The sequence below is a fragment of the Eurytemora carolleeae genome, unplaced genomic scaffold, assembly GCF_000591075.1.
Source record: "Eurytemora carolleeae unplaced genomic scaffold, Eaff_2.0 scaffold826, whole genome shotgun sequence".
Classification (NCBI taxonomy): domain Eukaryota; kingdom Metazoa; phylum Arthropoda; class Copepoda; order Calanoida; family Temoridae; genus Eurytemora; species Eurytemora carolleeae.
The window spans coordinates 29730-46131 of NW_019396715.1; the positions used below are offsets into that span (position 1 = coordinate 29730).

Sequence of the window (16402 nt, forward strand, 5' to 3'; positions counted from 1 at the left end):
AATATGCATTCTGAAGCAGTGTGAGCAAATATAAAGCAAATATGCATTCTGAAGTAGTGTGAGCAAATATAAAGCAAATATTCATTCTGAAGCAGTGTGAGCAAATATAAAGCAAATATGCATTCTGAAGCAGTGTGAGCAAATATAAAGCAAATATGCATTCTGAAGCAGTGTGAGCAAATATAAAGCAAAGATCAAGCAAATATGTTTTCTGAAGCATTGTGTAGCAAATATAAAGTAAATATGTTGCAAATATGAAGCAAATATTTATTTTAGCATTGTGTAGCAAATATAAAGCAAAGATAAAGCAATTATGCATTTTGAAGCATATTTTGTAGCAAATATTAAGTAAATATGTTGCAAATATGAAGCAAAGATGAAGCAAATATAAAGTAATTTTGTTGCAAATATGAAGCAAAACTGTAACAAAAACATGTAGTAAATATGTAGCAAATAAGTAGCAAATTTACAACAAGTATGTTGCAATTATGTGGCAAATATGAGTAGATAATAGATATATAGCAAATACAAATCATATATCTATATATATAAACTTGTAATCTCTGTTTGTCTGTCTGATTCGTTGTTCGATAATAACTCAGGAACCCCTGGACCTATTTTTATTTGGAAACTAGGGAAACCCACGGGAATGTTCTTAGCTTGGTTTTGAGATTCTTAGTTGAATTGAATGGGTGGACTTTAATAGTGAACATTTATTATCCCGTAAAATCGTTCAAGTGCGGGTAAACGGCGTGAATAACTTTTAGTGACCTTGGCAGTGCTGGGTTCCAAGCTAGTATAGTGATACAGCAAATATGTAGCTAATAGTTTGTTAATATGCAGTAAATATAAAAATAAAATTATAAATGAAGAAAAAAAGCCACTTTTATTTGAAAATAGTTTTGCAAAATATAAACCTTTTAAAAATTGATCAACTTCAAAGAACATTGTTTTGTCAAACATATATAGATTCATTCATTCATATCTTTATTCAACTACAAAGCATGAGATATTTACTATGCGGTTTGGACCCGCCTAACCAGGGTTGGTTGGTTTGAGTGGTCGGCCCTAAGTTAATTAACGATACTGAATATAATTGGTTACACATATCAAGTTATGTTTGTTGATAGGTAAAGAGTTATCAGGTGATCTGTGGCAGGGTGAGATCAGAGGGATTTTAATGTAGAGAAACATTAAAATACAGGATGTTAAGGATGGTGGATACAGAAACACAATAAGCTAATAAAGTTTCAGTTTTTTTAGTTATTTTTATATAAAGTTTATTCACACGATATACAACTAGGTTTTTCGCATTTAAACCTCTCATAATTCTTAAGATAAATATTAATTATTGATAATATCTCTAATATATCTCTAATGTATCTATCTATCTATTTATCTATCTATCTCTCTATCTATCTATCTATCTATCTATCTATCTATCTATCTATCTATCTATCTTTCTGTCTATGTATTTATCTCTGTATCTATCTATCTATCTATCTATCTATCTATCTATCTATCTATCTATCTATCTATCTATCTATCTATTTATTTATTTTTAGATATGGCTCGATTGCTCCATGACCCCTCTAGAACCGAATCTAAGCTAGAAAACGAGGTAGACAAATCGTGATCGTGATATTTAGATTTTTTTAGGGAAGTACTGCGGGAGAGAGGGGGGACGGCTGGGTGCCTGGGTCCCCACCTTTTACGAAGCCTGCAGTACGCCCCTGATTTCATATTATTTCCAAAAAGAAGCAAAATATTAAAAAATAATTATTTAACTTTTCTTAGAATAATACTATAGCGTGATGACTTCAATTTAAATTCATTAACTTCTTATAGTTTTAAACGAAATAAAGGTATCAATCATAAATTAATTAATTTCTAACTTGTTCCACGATTTAGGAGGAAGAGGAGGAGGCATTGAATTTAGTGAGGGATTCTAGACCAGGTTCTTCACCTCCACCCTCTTCTCCCCATCCCCATCCTCCCTCCTCCCCCCTCCCTCAACCTGCTAATCTACACGCAGCCCTGGCTGCTCTCCAGGCCGGTCATATATCCCTGAGTCAGGTAAAATAATTACCAAAAGGCTCAAAAATGGAAACAATTTCTTTTATGAAAAGCAGATATTGAAAAATATTTATCTCTTGCCCTTAAATATAAATAAATATAGTATGCAACAAATCAGAGAAGTCCATTGGGTATTTCAAAATTTTTGTAAAACTTTTTAAAAATGTTTTCTCCCTTTTTTAGATGATGGCGAACCCTCCTGGTGGATTATGGAACTCTAAACTTCAAACCTCATCAAATTCAGTAATATTAAATTTAACATTAGAGCTGAAACTTTAAGTCTTGGAATTTTCAGATGTGGTCTACAACTTTGTATCTTTAAAATTGACAAAGATATTCTCAATTTTGTTCATTTTCTTAGTTATCAATAGACATATCATTTAATATCTAGTATTTCCGTCAATTTTGAAAATACAAAGATGGTCCATCATTTTCGAGGAGCTATAATTATTACAACATGGGGGAAATCATTAACAATTAGTATTTGAACCGGCCATTCCCGCAAAATATGTGGGCCCTGCACAACCCTGATTTCCCTGATTTAGTTGGTTAAATGACTGTGGCGGCGGTTAATAAAAAAATGCTTTTAGCTTTAAGTTAAGTTTACCTCATTCAGTTTTAGTGTATTTGTCTTGTTTGACAAAAATATTTGTTTTGATATTTTTAGAATAATCCAAATATTATCAAAAGGCTTAATTTATGTTGATTGCATGCAAATAAAGCCATGTTAAGATGCAGTCTTTCGTCAATTTTACTTTTTCAAGCTGAATATATCATTCTTGCTTCAGTTTTCTTCTTATTTTTGTCTACTGCTGTTTTCTAATTTTAGAATAAATACAGTTTAACCCAGAACTTTGGAAACACCGAAAGAATTTATTAATTGTCGTCTGCACAATTTTTCTATGGTATTTACTTGTGATAATTGTATGACAAGGATATTGCCCTTTAAATCTCAGTAATTTCAAAAAATAGGGATGAAATGTGTGTGAACAGTTTTAAAGAGCTCTATTTAACTATTCAATTAACAGAAAATAGAAAATTTGCGCCATTACATTATCAGTAGGGTTAGAAAACGACATTTTATAAATTATTTCAATGTTTCTAAAGTGCATGGTAAAACTGTAGCAAAAGTATATCTGAAAATAAAGTATTCAAAAATTTATATCTTTATTTTAGGAGGTCCAAGCTCTTCAAGCAGCCCTAGCCCAGCACCAGCAGACTATTCAGCAACAGCTTCAAAACTTTCTAATTCTTCAGCAGTCTGGGCTAAACATGGCGCCCATCAACCCGCTTCTTTTCCCGCCAAATCTACGTGGTGCAGTAAAGACGACTTCTCGGTCCAACAGTCCGTTCAGCAACTGTCAGGACAGAATGGGAGACCACCGGATGTCGGTGAGTAGAATATATTTATTTGTAGATATATGATTTCGTAAAGAATCATTAATGAAAGAGACCGTATGAATTCCATCCATGAAGTCTCATCTTTTGTGGCTAACCCTGCCTGTAAATACAACCGAAAATTAAGGTTCTTAAAAAAATGTATATAATATTATCTATATTTGATGAAAACGAACAGAAAAAAGACTAATTTTGAAAAAAAAAAATAATAAATATATTCAGGAAATGGGAGGATTTCCGTCAATAAAGAACGAACCGATGTTTTTTCACAGATCAGTTTCCCCACCACCTAGATCTAGGATGGGGTTTCAGCAATCCCTTCAGGTAGCCATGGAGAAGAATAGGGAGGGTCAAGGATACTAGTTAAGGAGACGAATAGGGAGGGTAAAGCATACTAGTCAAGGAAAAGAAAAGGGAGGGTCAAGTATACTAGTAAGGAAAAGAATAAGGAGGGTTAAGGATACTGATCAAGGAGAAGTATAGGAAGGATCAGTATATACTAGAAAATGAGAAGAATAGGGAGGGTCCAGTATACTAGTCAAGGAAAAGAATAGGGAGGATCAAGGATACTGGTCAAAGTTTAAGTAGGGTCAAGTATATACACGTCAAGGAGAAGTATAAGGAAAGTCAAAAATACAAGTCATGGAGAAGAATTGGGAAAGTCAAGGAGAAGAATTGGGGGGGTCAAGGAAACTAGTCAAGGAGAAGAATAGGGGAGGGTAGAGTATACTAGTCAAAGAGAAGTTTAAGTAAGGTCAAGCATACTAGTCAAGGAGAAGTATAGGGAGAGTCAAATATACTATTCAAGGAGAAGAATATATGGGAGTGTCCAGGATACTGGTCAAGGAGAAGTATAGGAAGGATCAAGTTTATACTAGGCAATGAGAAGAATAGGGAGGATCAAGTATACACGTCAAGGAGAAGTATAAGGAAAGTCAAGTATACTAGTCAAGGAGAAGAATTGGGAGAGTCATGGAGAAGAATTGGGAGGGTCAAGGAAACTAGTCAAGGAGAAGAATAGGGAGGGTCGAGTATACTAGTCAAAGAGAAGTTTAAGTAAGGTCCAGGATATTGGTCAAGGAGAAGTATAGGAAGGATAAAGAATAGTATAGTCAATGAAAATAATAGGGATTGTCAAGGAAACTAGTCAAGGAGAATAATAGGAAAGGTCAAGGATAATAGTCAAGGAGAAGAATAGGGAGTGTCAAGGATACTATTTGAGGAGAAAAATAGGGAGGATCAAGCATCCTAGTCAAGAAATAGTGTTATGTATCACAAATTAAAAAAAATTAAATTGAATGTTACATATTTTACTAGGGTTTACACCGGCCACAGTTACCACAACAGGGACGTTTTCTACCTTTACCACAACCTTCGGTAATATTTCTACCTTTACCACAACCTTCGGTAATATTTCTACTTTTACCACAACCTTGGGTAATATTTCTACCTTTACCACAACCTTGGGTAATATTTCTACCTTTACCACAACCTTCGGTAATATTTCTACCTTTACCACAACCTTCAGTAATATTTCTACTTTTACCACAACCTTGGGTAATATTTCTACCTTTACCACAACCTTCAGTAATATTTTTTTACCACAACCTTAAACATTAAAAAATAAGACTTATTATGAATGCAGAGCTGTTCTGACTAAATATTTAGAATTTTAATCCATAATTTTGTCTCGGAAAATAATTCAAATATTGAAAATTTCCCGGAATTTAAATATGGTAAACAAAAGCAGTATCAATAATGTATATTTCTGATGCCAAGCACCAGATAAATATGAAAATTGAATTGAAACTTCAGAGTCTGCGGATGAAACAAAGTACACCAAAAAGCAGTTTCAAAAGAAAAGCTTATAAATTAACAATTAAATTGCAAAAAATAATGCTTTAAAAGTTTAAGTGCATAAATAATAGAAAACAAGTTTTCCAGGGTTTTTAGAGAAAAAAGAAGATATAAAATTGTTTAAAACATATTCTATGGCTATGGATGATTTAGAAAAAACTTTATTTGTGATACTACTTTTATAAAACATCTTTTTGTTAGTATCAGGGAATGTCGGGTGCCAGTCAGCAGCTCCAGCATCTGCAAAAGCAGCATTCAGAAAGGGAAGGCAGGATGCTCACTAAAGCAGCATTGACTATGCCTCAGGTAAGATCTCTATAAAAAAGGTTTTTTTTAAATGTCAAAATTAATCATTGATTTTGCTTTTTATCTCCTTCGGCTGCATGTTCAATTTACTTTGCAAATATATAAAAATGATGATTATGATTGAATTATTGATTTGAACTATTATCACAAGTGTTAATTTTCTGAAATGTTAATATTTTGACCGTTAGATGTCTCTGAACAGTCATAATCTTCATCTGAACGGATCCTATAGACCTGGTTATCATCAGGTATTAGAACAACTGTCGGCCATTTTGAATAATTGTTGCTAGCGTAATGTTGCCCCGAATAATTCTCAAAATGAAATTGGGTCGTCTTCGACATTATTTTTCTAATTGTTTGCGCAATAAATAATGGTACAGAAGGAGAACATGTTCCTAAAAGTTTTTTTTGTACATTTGGACAAAAAATATTTATTGTAAACTAGAAAAAGAAAAAAACATCAGAATATAAGTTTGTACGTTTTGTGCACTTACTTTGAATTTGTTTGTACTTAACTAAATATATCCAAGTTCAACTCCTTCAGAATACTTCAATGACTCTCCTATTAGGAAATCTTTGATTTATTATCATTAAAAATTAAAGTTTAAACATTAAAAATGTTATATTTAGATGCACGCTGAATTTAATATTATTTTGTTTCAAAGTCTAACATTTATATTTAGATTAAGATTTTTAATTTTCAACAATGACGTAATTTTATCCAACCTTCATCATTCATAACAATTTAAATCTAAATTTAGAATTATGCGAATAAAAATTGATACTTTTTTAAGCTAAATTTTGTAGTATATTATAGCAATAATTACTTTTGTAAAAATTGGATCTTTGAACTGTTTTTGATTAAAGGTGATGCAAAATTGTGAAAATAATAGTTCTTTTTCTGGAATATTAAACTGAAGAAAATTTAACTTGTTTAAATAATTCAGTCTCTTAAAAAGAAGCAATCACTAAATCTTTAAACTTTTTTCGGATTATTTTTTTTTTCAATAAATTTAAATATTTTTTTGAAAGTTGAAATAAAACTTCTTTATTCTATTTTGCTTCATAAACTAAAGATAATACAGGGTTAGCCACCAAGTATGAGAATATTTTTACAACATGCTAAGTTTCCTTCTACTGTAAACTTGTTTCTTTTTATGCAAAATTATCGAATAACAATACAATTTAAACAAGAAGATCCAGTAGATTTTTTTTACGGCGACAACCAAAATGTTTTTCTATTTTTTACATATTTTTACTAGAATTGTATCTAAGAAATCCAAATTAACCTTAAAATCGTCATATATAAATAGAGATATTGGTTTTCATAAAAGTCTCATTCTTTTTTGGTAACGCTTAATGTGAAATTGTGATAAATCTAAAGGGTTTTAGTTTATTTTTTTACGGCGACAACGAAAATGTTTTTCATTTACATTTACAGTATTTATCATGAAACTTTATTACTGAAAGTAAGATTGAAGACGACAATTAATCCACCATGTTTTTTAAATCTAAATTCAGCATATAAGATTGAAATTGCGTTAATATGAAATCAAATAGTTCTTAGAAATTTGCTCTGAACGTTTCAAGGCAAAACACCTTTTATACAAATAATAAAACTGAATGAAACTTAAAAGTAAAAGAGATATTGGAATAGATAATCATTCCACTATTTTCCAAAGATATCAACGCCCGAACAACAAGGGATCCCTTAAAAGCTTTGTCTGCTCTAGAATAAATTAGATTTTAATGTTTATAGTTTTAAAAACTGATTATTTTTAACTGTGGTTTCTCATGAAAATTGACTTATGCATTTCAACTGCAAGAATTTGCAGAAACAAATTATTATTCAGAAAAAGGTTTCAAGGGTACCGTTGTAAATCGTCGCACAAAGGGTTAATTGAAATTATGCGTACAATGTTTAAAATTGAAAATGTTTAAGGTGTCCGTCCCACGACTGGAAATGCCTGCCGAGGAGAGTACTGATCTAGAGGAACTTGAGCAGTTTGCTAAAATGTTCAAACAGAAAAGAATAAAATTAGGTAGAATAATTGATCAATAATATAGATAAACTTGTGCAAATGTTAAACAGTTTTTTAGTTAAAAACTAACACAAATTAACAATGTTTGTTTAACAAAAACACTAACGATGAAAATGTAAAACAAAATAAAAACACTCAAGAATAAATAAGCGTTATTTTCCAATTTAAACCAACTAACAAAATCATGAAAATCATGAGAATGTTTATAGTTTGACACAAAAACATAAACTTGCCTTGCACTCTCCGCACTGCGAACTATGCAGACATAGGGAGAAGGTCAAATTAATGCGAGCTTACTTGTATAACTTTGTGACCTCGTAACTCGCCTAGTTTCGATTGTAGGGGCATGCATGAGAAAAGCAAATCTATCCAGTAACATATTGGAAAATCAAAAAAATGTAAACATAAAAGAGATGTCCAGCCTGACATGGGATCCATCTTTCACATAAAAAATCAATGAAATATTCTGGTCAAAGGAAACTATTATGTGAATTATCAATTATCAAAATTTAATGCTTTTTACCTTTTCGGATACTAAACGAACACTGATGCATTTATTCTTGTTTACAAATTCCGCCCAGAGAGAACTGGTTTCAATATTTACTTAGAGTATACACAACTGCACTTAACTTTCCTTGCATTATAACCTTGGGTTGAATTTACTTTAGTTTTACATACGCGTACGATGAAACTCATCATTTTTTTCTTTTATTGTACAGTTGTACTGCAGATCACTGAAATACGCACCAAAAGCTTAGTTTATGATTCGCATAGGGTATATTCCTTGTATACGAACTGTGCGCTTGTAAACGCATTTTAGTGTGACATATTAATATTTCTATAAACTAATCTATATATAAATTTGGCTTGTCTGTCCGTTTGTCTGTTTGTCTGTTTGTTTGTATCCAATAAACGTCAAAACGGCTGAACCGATCGGGCCCAAATTTGTTGTGGGACCTCACGTGACCCCAGGGAAGGTTTATGAATGATCAAAATTTTAAAAATTTGTATTTTTAAAAAAATTTGAAGATGCACAAAAAAATATTATGAAATCCACAAACTTTTTTGTTTCTGTTTTATACTGTACAAAGAGAAGATGTTCAGAGATAAAGCCACAATTAAAAGTTGAAATAGAAGATAGGCGCGAAGCGCCCTAAAAGCCTAGTTTATATAAACAATTGTAATGAACGGAATGAAGAATGACAAACAAATTCTGATTTATCCTATGACGTCACAGTTAAATAAATAAAAATGCACATTTTCATAGCAACCTGGATCTATGTGATCTTCTCCTTAGTTCTAAAACATTGTGTTTGTTTATGTTCAGGGTATACACAGGGTGATGTAGGACTAGCAATGGGTAAACTTTACGGAAATGATTTCTCCCAGACAACCATCTCCAGGTTCGAGGCTCTCAACCTCTCCTTCAAGAACATGTGCAAGCTGAAGCCTCTGCTCTCGAAGTGGCTCGAGGTTGGTTTTATTTTTGCATTTAGGGAAGATTTGCTACTTTTTAAATCAGATAATCATAATAAAAATATTCTATACATTTATTTTTATCCATTTTAACTCACTCTAAAATTGCATGATCAGAGCCGGTACCACATGTTAGTAGTGTATATGTATTCAGTCGTACTGTCAAGTCTGTACTACCCAGTGCAGAGTCAACCCAGCACGTGTTATGCCACATATCTTGCCTAATGGCAAGATCACAGTGATATTTGTTTATCTATGAATTTAGAAAATTGCTTTCGGATTTCGATTTTCTTAATTTGTGGTGCATTAAAGACCCCCGTTTGTTTTACCACTTATTAAAGTGAAACGACCCACACACCCCCCCCCACCTCACCTTCAATGAATGATTTTGTTAAATAAGATTAACCTTATAACCACTTCGATTATCTTGTAACATATATCCATCCATCTATCTATCTACCTTTTTATATTTGTATCAAAATAAATACAATTCTTCTGCTAGATTAGGTTAAATTAAGGTTAATCAATGTAAAGGGGAAAATTTTAAATAGATTAAGGCATCGGATATTTTGGTTTAATTTAGCCAAATAAATACTTTCTTTGCTTTGCTTTTTTCCCCTGTTCTTTAAATTTCTCTTTTCCCTTTGTTTTCTCTGAAGTAAAAGCACAAAAGTAAAAATAATGGTGAAAAAGGTAAGGGAAGAGGAGAAGAAGGTAGGAGAAGAGGTGAAAGGTAGGGGAAGAGGTGAAGAAGGTAGGGGAAGAGGTGAAGAAGGTAGGGGAAGAGGTGAAGAAGGTAGGGGAAGAGGTGAAAGTAGGGGAAGAGGTGAAAGGTAGGAGAAGAGAAGAAGGTAGGGGAAGAGGTGAAAGGTAGGGGAAGAGGTGAAAGGTAGGGGAAGAGGTGAAAGTAGGGGAAGAGGTGAAGAAGGTAGGGGAAGAGGTGAAAGGTAGAGTAAGAGGTGAAGGGTAAGGGAAGGGTGGAAGGAAAAGGAATTGTGGAAGGTAGGGGAAGAGAGATGAAGAGAATGGAAGCAAGAGGGGTTACAGAAGGAAGAGGAAAGGGGAAGGACTGGAATGGAGTGGAAGAGAGAAAGGTGTAAAGCATTAGGAGGGGTGGAGGGGAGTAAAGGGGAAGGGTAGAAAACGTGTATAATGAAGGGGGGTTATAGTGGAGGGAAAAGGGGTAGAAGGGAGGGTAAGGGTTTGTATTATTGTTGAATATATTTCGAGGCTGATGTTTACTGGATTTGGCCTCTCTCTACCTTCTCCCCCTCCCCCTTTCGGCCCCGAGGCCGCATTGAAATTCATAAAATTTGAATATAAAGGAGGAGAGCCGCCATTGGTCGGAAGTGAATATAAAGGGGGAAAGGAGGAGTCAGAAATACAACTGAAAAGAATATGATATACAGCGGCAAATAATCATCATTTTTAAAATCATTTTTTAAAAATCTAAACATTTTGAAGTTTGATTTTTTGAATATTTTAAACGGTTGAATGCTTTAACAAATCTAAATCAGTTGGTAACTATATGGATGGAGTTCTACCTTCGGTTACAATCTTTATTACAATTTTTCTATGTGACTCATTTTTACCATAGATTTGATTTTAAGTGACCCTCCATTTATAAAGTGGCATATCTCATTTAGAAATGTATTCTATAAATCTGCATCTAATCATATATCTCGGAACTATCCTCATTTAATACCTAAACAATCAATTAACAGCAAAAATGAGATTCGGATATTCCACTCCACAAATAAAGATTCAGTTGAAAGTAAGCATACATTCCCTGTAAATTGTCCAAATGTGTTGAACAGATTCTGTCCAGGGGGCGGAAACGTTGTGTATGTGTGTCTGTACCAAAAGAGTGTGTGTAAGTAATAACTAACCAAAGGCGTGTGCTGTATGTAGTAAAAACAGTACATACGAATCTCGGTATTTGTACAGTCTAGGAGAGTACATTTGTTTATTGTTAATTGTTTACTTTAAAATAAGTTTAACATACATGTAGTATATTATTTATATATTTAAGTCAACACTATAAGCCAAATAGTCATAATTAATTAAAGTTTGCAATAAACTACTCGTTATTCAAGCTTAATTATAATTGTCGACATTGTTCTGCAATGTCTTTGACTATAGTCATGTTGTGTGTCTGTACCTAAAGAGTGTGCGAGTGTAATGACGAACTCGTCTGCAAAGCAGTGCGACTGGCTTTCTCATGCCAGACCAGTGCCATTTCCCTTCCCTTTATTCTTATTCTCTGATTCTGTCCCCCTTTTCTCAAATATCACTGTAGTTCTGCCCTCATAATTCTCTTGCATTAAACGCGCTGGGTCAACTTGTACTGGTTCAGATCCTGCAATTTTTTAACTACTCTCATTGATATTTGTTTAGGTTGTATCAGCCCAGGATACAGGATCTAATATAGGGGCTCCAAGTGTATACTGCTCCAACATTAACTCAGCTGACGCAATAGGAACATAACAATTAATCAATTAATCAATAGCAATCAAATAAGCAGTTAAGCAATCAAAATCGATGACAATAAATAAATCAATGAAACTCAAATGATCAATGAAATAAATAAATCAATTAATAGCAATAAATAAATATATCAATAAATAAACAATATCGATCAATAAATCTATTTTTATCAATCAAAATAATTATAATCAATGATTCAATAGTAATCAATGAATCAAACATGATCGATAAAGCAATTACAATCAATGAATCAAAAGATTGATGACAATAAATATATCAATATCACTCAAAAGTTCAATGAAATTAATAAATCAATATAATCTATTAATCAATAACAATCAAAAAATCAATTATAAAATATAAAGCAATTACAATGTATCATTAATGTTCAAAAGTTCAATGAAATAAATTTAATCAATAATCCAACTGCAATAAATCAATAACACTTAAAAAATCAATTAAATCAATACATCAATAACAATAAATTAATCAATAGCAATTAATATCAATTTCAATATCGATCAATAAAACTTTGGTTCATTAAACATACCAGTCTGACTTTTAGTCAGTACCAGAGCAAATTGTACTGCATGCAGACTAAAGACCCCATAAGGAGAAAGTACACCAAATAATCCTCTCCTTCTTCGAAAAATTATTGTTTCACTAAAAACTTCAATGAAAATAACTAATCAATGTAAATCAATAAACAAACTTAATTCTTCTCATCAAGCCTTTCTTTTTACACGCCAAAAAATGTGTTACTCTTAAAAGTTCCAAATTAATTGAAATTAATTTTGCCAAAAATTGTTTGCATTTTCCCAGGGAGGCGACGTAAAAAACGTACAAGCATAGAAAGCACAGTAAGAATTGCTCTAGAACGCGCTTTTAGTCAGGTACAAAATTGTTGTACGCATCAGTAGGGCTTCTTTGTACCTTTTATTATTAAGGTTTAGTTAAATAAACACAGCGAATATACTCATCAATTATTCATTCATTTGTTTATGGAATTCTTTGTTAAATTTTTAAACTTTCAGTGGTTACAAGAACTTTGACTGGCTCTAAATTCTAAGTCCATGTTTGGTTTCTATATTATTACTTCATACAAATGCTAGTAAATGGTATAAATACAAAGGCATTTATTAAATAGAAGATTCCATTAATGAATGAAGGTGATAAAGTTGTCATCATATAAATAATAATATTTGTAGAATCCTAAACCAACGAGTGAGGAAATCCAGTATGTGTCGGACAGTCTAAACATGGAGAAGGAAGTTATCAGGGTCTGGTTCTGTAACAGGTATTCATTGGGGTAAGCCATCTGAGTGTTGAAGAAGGAAAGCATGACCAAGCTATATCTTGTTGTTTTATCATCAATAGATTACATTTTATGTAACCCAAATAGGTATTCACTTCAGGCTTTACTTCTTCAAACTCTGATTTATCCTCAATGTTAGACAGTTTAACTTATTTCTACTTAATAAATGCAGTTGATTATTTCTTAAAATAAAGAACCCTTTAGTGGAAAAATGTTTAATTAAAAGTGGTTTTATTATGAAGAGAGCCAATGCTTATAAATCTCATTTTTTTTGTTGTAATATATATTAAAATGCAGGAAAAATTTTTTACTTTAGGCGAGCTATCTACAGAAGACAGAAGGAGAAAAGAATGAATCCAAATCAAGGAATGTCATCCTCATCTCCCAGCTGTAAGTTTTACATTTTTATAGCTATCACTAAATATATCAACTGCTTTTGATTCTTTAACCAATATATACAGAATTTCTCCTGAAAACCTTTTATTTTTATGTGAAAGATATAAATTTCACAAATCTTGTTACTTAGAGCACAAAATGAAAAAAACTTTAAAAAATTTGTAACATCCATACGAGTTCTTTACTGCATTAGATTATAAATCTGAAATCTCATATCTTCTTTAGACATATTTCTACAAAATCATCATATTTCAACATTTCAAATGTTTTATCACAGAGGAACCAGGTCGAGAAGGGGGTGGTAATCTTTCTTGAAAATATTTACCCTTGGTACAGAATGAGACTGGATCAGGGACTAGAATCAATTAAAACAAGACATAGTCTAACCTTGGAGAAATAATTGAACCACTTCTCTTCATCTCGTCTTGCTGCATAAGAGAAATGGTTGATCGGCAGAATGTGGTTTCATGTATTTCTTGCTATTCTTGAAATCTAGTCCCAGAATGAATATATCAAAAATTCAATCTTTAGCTGAAAGATTCCGTGCTCTTCAGTGTTCCAAGATAATAAGAATTCTGCTGGCATAAGATCTCTTCAACTTTGCCTTCACATTCAAAATGCTAAAATATCCTGGAGAATTTCTTAATCTGACTTTCATCTTATGACAAATCAAATTACCCGGACCCATCTTCCTCTTTCCTCTCAACCACACAAGGGAATTTCAGTCAAAAGTATTTCGCTAGATAAGGGTAGGCAAAATAAATAAAAAATATCTAGCAAGGAGCATATGAAAAGCTTAAATGGATCTAAATTTGAAATTAAAGATGAATCATTACTTGCATTTTTCCAGTCTAGTCTTACAGAAAGAATTATCATGACAAGTCTCACTACTTTTGGCCTATGTAGAAACTTTTGATTTTATGTTTTAGAACCTGAATATCAAGATGGAAATATCTATTGGAGTATTTTTTTTTTATAGAACTCTTTTAAACATATTTACTAAGTATGGCTGTAGGAACTACCTTTTAGTGCACTAAAATTGAAGTTCAAATACCTTATGCAATTTATTAATTTTGACCTAAAGTATGATAATTTTTCTAAATTCTTCATACTATAATCATGGAAAAACTGTGTGAATATCTAGTTATCTTTTATTTGTTCCAGGTTCCCCGCCAGCATTGATGTCTAATCTATACTCCTCCTCTCCTCTGGGCTCGATAACTCCACCAGGATCAAAAGCTCCATCATTCAGTAACTCCCCAACACCACCCGGCATACCCTCCCCATCTCTTCCCTCACCAATGTCTAGCGCACATTATCAGAGTTTCATGCCGTCACCCCTTTACTCAAATCCAATGAACCCAACTACCATGCACATGTCAATGCCTAAATTTGATATGGGGGGACACTTTCCTAAACCTGATCATAAATACGATATGGGATCAGTGCCAAAGTTTGAAATGGAAATGCAAAAATACGACATGGGCTGCGTACCAAAGTTTGAACCCAAATTTGAACCAAAATATGAACCAAACCTTTCAATGCAGTCAGTTCAGCAAAATTCTGCTTTGAGACTTTCTATAGGGGGTCAGCAGCATCAAGCCTAATGTGTGAAGTGAACTTGACTACCGTACCATGATTTTTATGTACTGTAGTAAAATTTAACTATGTAAATACAAAGAAGCATTAGGATCAATACATCGGAAAATACGATCCATTATAATATTCACTTAAAGCAAGAAAACGTTTGTTAAACTTGCTTTTATTGTTAGTTTAACTTTCCGTGGAGATCTCCACATGGTACTTTGATGCGAAAAGAAGGTAAAGTTGCCGCTAAACTTTGTGTGTGTAAAGAAGGAAAAGTTGCCGCTAAACTTTGTCTGCGCAAAGAAGCAAAAGTTGTCACTGAACTTTGTGTGCACAAAATGATCTCAATAATCTGAACAATATCAGTATTAAATCCGAACCTTTATAAATAACCTGGTGAATGTTCATTTGATGAACAAAATTGACATTTTTATATTGTACCATTAGACAAAATATTGTCATTAAATGTCCTAGTTTGTATGTAGAAATGTCTTCTGTATCGGCGCAGTGTGCGTTTTTGTTCTTTTTTTCCAGATCAGTGTCAGTTCTTATAATTGCTTTATGTGATATGTAACGAAATGAAAAATGAATTGTGTTGAGGGGATAAACCAATGTATTTCATTAGATTAAATCCAACTATATCCTGGTGTTTTCATCTTGAAAAACAAACCTGAGCTTGAAATGACATTTAATGTCTTGAATTCTTCTGAGTAACCTTTCGGCCATCTTTTTAAATCAAGTCTTCAGACTTTAAATCTTTTTTCCAATGTACTTAAATGTATCTTAATATTCTTTTAAAAAGAATCACTATTTGACAAAATAATATTTTATAGAGTGTATTTGAAAAATTTTGATGTACATATATCAATCCTCAAAAATAATTGTGTTTAACATTTTTTAATTTTATTCGTTATTCTGGTAAATAATGCTTCAAATTAGTTTGTCAACATATTACAAAAAAGTCAGACAGTCCCCTTTCTAGTCATTTTATTAACTTATTCAAAAAAGTAATGCAATAAACAAATCCGAAAATAAAAGTTAACATCAAAATTGTAGAGGCTGGCTGACTGCTAACTGTATAGATTAGAGTTTCTTGAAATTTTGTTAAATTATTATTCATATATTCGTTAAATATATCAATAGACTGTGATCTGTCCTTCCTTGTTTATCATCTTCTAAAATTATTTGACATTTTTAATTCTAATTCAAAATTAGAAAATTATTATCATTAAAATTTTAGATTTTAATAATAAATTTTAATATTTTACTTTTGAAAATTTGTCTAATTTTCAAATATTAACATGAAATTAAAATAATTTTGGATAAATTTCAGTTCCTTTTAACCTACATACAGAATTCTTTCTACGAGGATGGGAAAGCATTCCTCCCTGGCTTATTCAGGAGAGGGGTAGCAGCCCCCCCCCTCCCCCTGGGCTAAATTTAGAAGATGATAGACTAGATG

The 16402-nt window shown here is 32.2% G+C and overlaps 1 protein-coding gene across 1 annotated transcript in view; it reads left to right on the forward strand.

Annotated features, from left to right (window-relative positions):
- LOC111707709 (POU domain, class 2, transcription factor 2) overlaps positions 1–15313 on the forward strand; it is a 34258-nt gene extending 18945 nt beyond the window's left edge. The window contains exons 3-17 of the mRNA XM_023480849.1: positions 1566–1621; positions 1912–2076; positions 2260–2319; positions 3253–3468; positions 3697–3798; positions 4792–4851; positions 5533–5637; positions 5826–5885; positions 7580–7679; positions 9007–9152; positions 11553–11634; positions 12465–12535; positions 12851–12939; positions 13274–13347; positions 14518–15313. Of these exons, the coding sequence (XP_023336617.1) occupies positions 1566–1621; positions 1912–2076; positions 2260–2319; positions 3253–3468; positions 3697–3798; positions 4792–4851; positions 5533–5637; positions 5826–5885; positions 7580–7679; positions 9007–9152; positions 11553–11634; positions 12465–12535; positions 12851–12939; positions 13274–13347; positions 14518–14960 (1829 nt within the window). The 3' untranslated portion in view covers positions 14961–15313. The remainder of the gene's footprint in view (positions 1–1565; positions 1622–1911; positions 2077–2259; positions 2320–3252; positions 3469–3696; positions 3799–4791; positions 4852–5532; positions 5638–5825; positions 5886–7579; positions 7680–9006; positions 9153–11552; positions 11635–12464; positions 12536–12850; positions 12940–13273; positions 13348–14517) is intronic.
- Positions 15314–16402: the final 1089 nt, after the last annotated feature.